Genomic DNA, 7,442 nt, shown 5'->3' with positions numbered 1-7,442 from the left:
GGGGCGTCTCACCAAATTCTGTGCCCCTGGGTACAAGGATTTCACTGCGGGCCCCCCATGAATGTTTTGAAAATGTGTGCAAGAAACCTACGTTTCCATGTCAGCGGTGCTCAAACTTTTTCATGTGAAGGACCCCCAAGATGATGTGTATTTGGCCAGTTACAAATGTTCGCTTAAAAATACATTTATTCATTCAAGATTTTCACATATTTTCACGACTTTTCAAAAATAGCAGATCTACGAGCTCGCAGTTCTGTGAGCTTGTATATCTGCTATTTTTCAATAGCTAAAGTTACTAGGGCCCCATCCACCTTGGGCCCTAGTGGCTCAGTCCCACCCCCCCCCCCCCCCCCTTGTGACGCCCCTGGGTCCAGGCTCCACAGAGAGACACATCACCTCCCCCTCCCCCCCTCCCCCCCCCCCCCCCGGGCCACTATAAAAGCCCTGTTTCCCCTCCAGCACCTCAGTCTCTCATCAAGACCCAGCAACCACCCCACAGGTAAGCCCTCGGTCACTGCAGCAGCACCCATAGGACACCACAGCACCCACAGCACCCACAGCCCAGCGCTGCACTGCATTCTCTCAGTCTTATTATATATATATACGCCTTGTATGGATACTCTGAGATAGTTTGGTTGAACAAGGAGGAGGAGGAATATAATTCGTATAACTTTTCTTAAAAAGTTGTCTTGTTTAATAGGGATATTTTTATGAACAGAATCCTCAGATTTTTGGTGCTGAGCCCCAAAAGCAGTGCAAATCTTTTAGAAAAAGCAAGGGCTCTGCAAAGTTTGGATCTTTAAATTAGTTAAAACCTTTTTTTTTTTTTTTTTTTTTTTTGTATTGAAAGGGAGTTGCTTGAAACGTCTTAAAGTTTGATCATTAAAAGTGAGCTGCAAGCCCTTTCTTTTCTAAAATATATATTTTTCATGAATCCAAGTGTTTGGGAAGTATTTGGACCTGCCCTTTTGACAATTATTTTATTTCAACTTTTGTTCAGTGCATAGTTTAAATTGCTTGGAAAAGGGGTAACAATTAGAAATGTGTACGTAAACTGCATTTTGGTTTAGACCATTCCGCTCGGTTCAACTCAGGACACAACTTCTCTGGTTCATAGCTTTCCTCCAGTGAGGGACAATGGAAATCAAAGGTAGCTTAGTTTGTCCTGGGTGTATCTATTCTGCATCTAGCTTGAGGCTAGACCCAAATTCGGAGTTTCAAGATTTGTAACTCAAATCTTTGCTTCTGGGGGGTCCCTGGAACCAAATATTTTGAGATGGTGGTCCGCAGCCAAATACATATCATGTTGGGGGGTCCTTGACATGACAAAGTTTGAGAACCACTGATAAAGTAACATACGTTTTTAAGAAAAATGTTGGAATGGATTTAGAACACATTTGTAGAATCAGCCTACTGTATATCTGTATATCCTACTGTATATCCTACTGTATATCTATCAGTGGTTCTCGAACTTTGTCAAGTCAAGGACCTCCAAAATGATATGTATTTGGCCGCGGACCCCCATCTCAAAAAATGTTGTTCCAGGGACCCCCAGAAGCAAATATTGGAGTTAAAATGTTCACTCTGAATTTGGGTCTTGCCTCAAGCTACTGTGTAGATGCAGAATCATATCGTCGTTGTCGGGTGGAAACCTTGTAAAAATCGTTTGTTTTGTATTTATCATTTTAAAAAATGACTTAAACTAGTGAAAACAGCCGATCTACAAGCACACAACGCCTCGCGGTGCGAGGCGTTGTGTGCTTGTAGATCTGCTGTTTTCACTACTGTTGCGTGACGGCGTTGTATGATGAAGCAGGGCTTTGCTTTGCGAAAAAAATGTAGACCTACACATTTGAAACCTGGAGATACGAGGTTTCTGTCCGACAGTGACGATATACACGATTTGCCCAGGCTCTCTCTCTCTCTCTCTCTCTCTGTCTGTGTGTGTGTGTGTGTGTGTGTGTGTGTGTGCGTGCGTGCGTGCGTGCGTGCGTGTGTGTGTGTGTGTGTGTGTGTGTTACATCACAGATTATGGATTAGGCAGCAGCAGCACAGGGCTAATCTCTGTGATCAGAACCACATAACTCTGTGCAGGGGCGTCACAGGGGGGGGGGGGGGGAGTGGGACTGAGTTACTAGGGCCCAAGGTGGAGGGGCCCTAGTAACTTTAGCTATTGAAAAAGAGCAGATGTACAAGCTCACAGCGCGGCACTTGCGAGCTTGTAGATCTGCTATTGTGTGCAAATCTTTGAAAATATATATTTTTAAGCAAACATTTGTAACTCAAAATTTGCTTCTGGAGGGGTCCGTGGCCAAATACATATCATCTTGGGGGTCCTTGACATGAAAAGGTTTGAGCACCACTGACATGGAAACATAGGTTTCTTGCACACGTTTTCACATTTTCATGGGGGGCCCGCAGTGAATCCTTGTACCCAGGGCCCAGAACTTGGTGTGACGCCCCTGCTCAGATCAGCCTACAGAGCAGAAGGCCATAGCAGGGCCTCGCCTGGGGCTTCCATTGGCGCCCCCTAGCGTTCACATTGAACCCCACAATTCTTATTGTTTCATTCATATTCATATTCACTCCTGAATGGTTTTAGTTTTTCTTTTTCTTTTTTTTCTTTTTTCTTTTTTTAAATCAATCCCATTTTTAGGTTGACTAATTTTTGTAATAGACGTTTTTCTTTTTTTTTTCTGCAACCGTACATTCATTTATCACTTTAGGACTGCCCTCCCTCTTGTGGTCACGTACCTGCGAATATTACAGATCTGCAAGCTCACAACGCATTGCATCGCAATGCTTTATAAGATGGTAGATCTGCTATTTTAGCCATTCTTTTGAATTGAGCTTAAAGGAGTAGTTCACCCAAAAAAGGAGGTGTTTTCTATGAGTTGCACAGCCCATGAAAGCCTTGCATTAATGGAGATGTGTTTTAGTTTACTGAGATGATCATTTGATGAGCGAGCGGGTCATGGGTCAATAGGAGACTCAGTAGGAGACGCTCATCAAATTATTGTCTCATAGTTGGGTAGACAGGGTAGTCTATGTCCGTGCACACTCACATGCATGCGCGTGTATGTGTGAATATGTGTTTGTGCAGTGTTGGGGAAGTTACTATGAGAGCGTAACTTGTACAGTTACAAGTAACTCACCATGGCAGTAACTTGATCAAGTTAGAGTTATACCCCTGGAGAAATATAACTTATAAAGTTTCAAGTTACATAGAAAAAGTAACTAGTAACTTGAGTTACCTTTTTTCCAGCGTTAAATTGAGAATGTACATTTGGTGTACATGAAACAAAATATAATATCCTACAAAAAAAGTCACATGCCAGCAGAAATATGTCTCTTAACTGAGTTTTAAGTTTTAGTTCAAAACTCAGTTACCAGCAAGTTACAGCAAAAGTTACGTAACTCAGTTACATGTAACTTTAACTTCTCCAACACTGTGTGTGTTTGTGTGCGTGTGTGCGTGTGTGTGCATGCGTGCATGCGTGCGTGCGTGCGTGCGTGCGTGCGTGTGTGTGAGGCTATAGGGCCTACTCTTAAAGGTTGTGTACTCTTGTACCTGTTTATCTGTATTGTAATCAGATACTGCGTCTCCACCCTGTATCCAAAGTGTCCTCCTTGTCCGTCTACATGATGCGACACGTGTTATAATTCAGACAAGCCTTTTTTTTATCGTTTAATACAACCATTCATTTATTAACGACTTTCAAAGTGGCGACACATTTCTTTTTTCAACCCCACAAAACTACTAGTGAAAATAGCTGATCTACAAGCTCTCAACGTGTGGCCAAGCGACGCGTTGAGAGCTTGTAGTTCCACTTTCTTTTCTTTTTTTTACTATTTTGGAGAAATCCCTCTGGGAACGTATTATTTGCCGCCCCCTGTTTCTTCCTGAAGTAGGCTATTATCAACCCATTATTTTATACTTTAACTATTAAAAAATAGAAGATATACAAGCTCGCAGCGCGACACTGCGAGCTTGTAGATCAGCTATTTTGAATCATTTGACCCGATTCTATAAGTGTCTTCTAAATCCTTCTAATCTTGTTTTGAAAAACCCTTTGTTTCTATGTAAGCAGTGCTTAAACCTTTTCATGTCAAGGACCCCCAAAATGATATGTATTTGGCCACGGACCCCCATCTCAAAACATTTAGTCCCAGGGACACCCCCAGAAGCAAATATTTGAGTTTCAAATGTTTGCTCTAAAAATACATAATATTCAATGATTTGCACACATTTTCACGACTTTTCAAAAATAGCAGATCTACAAGCTATAACTGCTATTTTTAAATTGCTAAAGTATCAAAAAATGCCAGGTCTTTAATGGGTTAACATGTGTATGTGTGTAATATTTATGATGTATTATATGTTATGTGTAAAGTGTATTAATATTGTGTCTCTCCTATGTGTTCCCCTCAGACCCACCATGAAGTTCCTGGCTCTCGCTCTCACCCTCCTGTTGGCCCTCAGTGAGTAAACACCACATTACTTTAGTTTAATTATCGCTATCGTTTACACCGGGGGAAGTCACAATCTAAGCATTTCAAGACCTTTTATATAATACCTACAACAACAAAAAAGAGACCAATAATGTGTTAAAAAGTAATCAACAAAATAATACTATAAGAACTGGTGAATTTTCAAAAGTTTTACTTCTACTCCACTACATCGCGGATCCAAATATTGTACTTTTACTCCACTACATTTATTTGAAAATGTCAGTTTACTAGTTACTTTTCAGATGACAAAAAAATAACACTTTAGCCTTATTTTATAACTATTTTATAAAATTTCAAATAGCCGAGCTTGTAGATCTGCTATTTTCAAACACTTTGTACTTTTACTTTTGGTATTTTAAGTACATTTTGATGCCAACACATTCACTCAAGTACATTTTGAATTCCGGACTCTTACTTGTAACAGAGTAGTTTTATATTACAGTATTGAAACTTTTTACTTAAGTAAAAATGCAGTAATAGCTATAACTTACTACATCAGGGGCGTCAATTGGGTATGGCAGGGGTATGCAGCTGCCATACCCTGGGTCCAGGGGGGGGAAATAAAAGTTACTTGTTTATAATGTTGTTAAATTACAGTACAATAGCTACAAATGCAACATTTTACAAAATGGTCACTTTAACAAGGTATTATAATGTATATTCTCCACACTTTTATTCTCCCCATCTTGACAAAACGGTATATTCCCAGGTTCCGCAGGTCAGCTGCACAGGTGCAATGCATTATTATTAATTGTGGCACGTTTACTAACATGCCAAGTTTAGCTGCACTTGATATTCGAGGCTGCCATATCCAGCCCAAGAAACCGTAGAAACGGGGGGGAAAAATAGAATGTACTTCTTAAAATAAATGTATCATGCCTGTTGCTAAGGTATGGCAACATGACTGGTGTCTTGCACGCGTGCGAAGACACCAGTCATGTTGCCATACCTTAGCTTTTTCTGAACTGACAACACTGTACTACATATTGACCATTGGTTGCTAACGGTCTCTCCCCCCCCCCCTCCACCCCCCCCTCCTCCCCCTCCTCCCCCCTCCTCCCCCCCTCCCCAGGCGCCCATGCCAGCCCCCTCCAGGCTGATGCCCCCTCCCAGCTGGACCAGATCCGCTCTGCGGTGGGCATGTACCTTCACCAGGTGAAGGACAGCACCAAGAAGGCCCTGGACCACCTGGACGACACCGAGTACAAGGCATACAAGTAAGACCCCCTGTTTATTAATGTTCAGAACACACTGAGTACAAGGCATACAAGTAAGACCCCCTGTTTATTAATGTTTAGAACACACTGAGTACAAGGCATACAAGTAAGACCCCCTGTTTATTAATGTTTAGAACACACTGAGTACAAGGCATACAAGTAAGACCCCCTGTTTATTAATGTTCAGAACACACTGAAGGCATACAAGTAAGACCCCCTGTTTATTAATGTTCAGAACACACTGAGTACAAGGCATACAAGTAAGACCCTGTTTATTAATGTCTAGATGTCTATAATTTATACAATGCAAACAAACAAAATTGTATTATTTCTTGGCATGTGGCATCATCTAGTTCAGGTGTAGGTGTGACAGGGTGAGAGGGAGAGGATTTGTATTTTTAAATGAAATAGTTTTTAAAAATGTAAATGTCCTAATGTGGGGGAGAGAGACGCAGCCCCAGCTTTGAAGCCTCAAAAGTCTAGTATCTCCCTCGTTCCATAGGGATGTCCCTTTGAAGTGATGGTTAAGATATTGGACTTTCACGTGGGAGGCCCGGGTTCGAAGCCTGTGTGGGGAGGTTCGATTCACCTCAGTTACACTAAGTAGATACAGAGCCCTGGGGTGCTTATAGAATGTATATCAAAAGTCTGTTTCCAAAGCCAATATGTTCAAAAATAAAGACAGCATAATGGCAAATAAACATTGCTTCCTATTCATGAACAGGTGTACTAATCAATGTATTGATGTAACTTGGTTTAAAGGTCCTACACCATGCATTTAAAAATAATTTATATAACACTGTTTGTGTCCCAAAAACGTTTTTGAAAAGGTTTGAGGCTAAATTACCACTCCTGAATACAGAGCCCCTGTCATTTCTGCCTGGCTTTCAGAGCATTTTGAGCTGCAGTACCACCTTGTCCTGAGTGGGAGGACTGTGCTATTGAGCCAGTTTTGGCCCCACACTCCTCCCCACCTCCTGCTCAGCAGGCCTGCCCACCCCTCCCCAACCCTCTCCCAGCTCCTCCTGCCTCCTTCTCAGGCCTGCCCACCCCTCCCCAACCCTCTCCCAGCTCCTCCTGCCTCCTTCTCAGGCCTTGTGACATCACAAATCTGACCTTTCACAATCAGGACCGTTCTGAGACATGCTAAAATAGATCTGCCCATAAACTGAGAAAGACACAATGGTCAGAATTAGGACTTTGTGAGGATAGAAGTTGCTGGTGGGACACCAAGAAAATACATAAAAATTGGAATAATGTAAATTCATGGTGTAGTCCCTTTAACAATTTACAGATGAGCAGGTTCACAACAAAGACATGTCAATGTTTTGTCTTTACCCAGAACAGTAAAATACATATTCCAATGTTCTCCTGTATGCCCTGCAGTACCCCCACCTACCCCTAGGGGCACACACGTACCCCCGCTTGAGAAACACTGTTCCAGTCCTATCTATCTAACCACGGCTCCCTTCTCTCTGTCGCCCCCTTCAGGTTGCAGCTGTCAGAGAGCCTGGACAACCTGGCTCTCCAGCTCCAGACCTACCAGGCTGCTGCTGCTCCTTACACTGACGCTGTGGCTGCCCAGGTAGGCCTACACGCACCCTGATCTACCACAGTAGGCCTACACGCACCCTGATCTACCATGCACACAGTAGGCCTATACAGATCAATCACAGAAAATTAGAATATTTTTTTAAGTCAATATTCTTCAAA

The 7,442-nt window shown here is 42.3% G+C and overlaps 1 protein-coding gene across 1 annotated transcript; it reads left to right on the top strand.

The window, feature by feature from the left end:
• The first annotated feature begins 471 nt into the window (after positions 1-471).
• Positions 472-7,372, top strand: LOC308290385 (apolipoprotein A-I-2-like). The gene is made up of 4 exons (XM_080732192.1): positions 472-499; positions 4,433-4,482; positions 5,585-5,729; positions 7,221-7,372. The coding sequence occupies exons 2-4, from the start codon at positions 4,440-4,442 to the stop codon at positions 7,333-7,335; spliced, it is 303 nt and encodes a 100-aa protein (XP_080588318.1). The 5' UTR covers positions 472-499; positions 4,433-4,439; the 3' UTR covers positions 7,336-7,372.
• The last annotated feature ends 70 nt before the right edge of the window (positions 7,373-7,442 follow it).

Source organism: Nannobrachium achirus (genome assembly GCF_963921795.1).
Source record: "Nannobrachium achirus genome assembly, chromosome: 8".
NCBI classification, from domain to species: Eukaryota; Metazoa; Chordata; class Actinopteri; order Myctophiformes; family Myctophidae; genus Nannobrachium; species Nannobrachium achirus.
The sequence above is the reverse complement of the archived record's forward strand: the minus strand, read 5'-3'. Positions and strand labels throughout refer to the sequence as shown.

Bases quoted from the DNA above. Each gene is read 5' to 3' on its own strand.
- LOC308290385 (XM_080732192.1), top strand. From the start codon at position 4,440: ATGAAGTTCCTGGCTCTCGCTCTCACCCTCCTGTTGGCCCTCA. The intron at 4,483-5,584 runs GTGAGTAAACAC...CCCCCTCCCCAG, and splicing joins CACCCTCCTGTTGGCCCTCA to GCGCCCATGCCAGCCCCCTC. The intron at 5,730-7,220 runs GTAAGACCCCCT...CGCCCCCTTCAG, and splicing joins ACCGAGTACAAGGCATACAA to GTTGCAGCTGTCAGAGAGCC.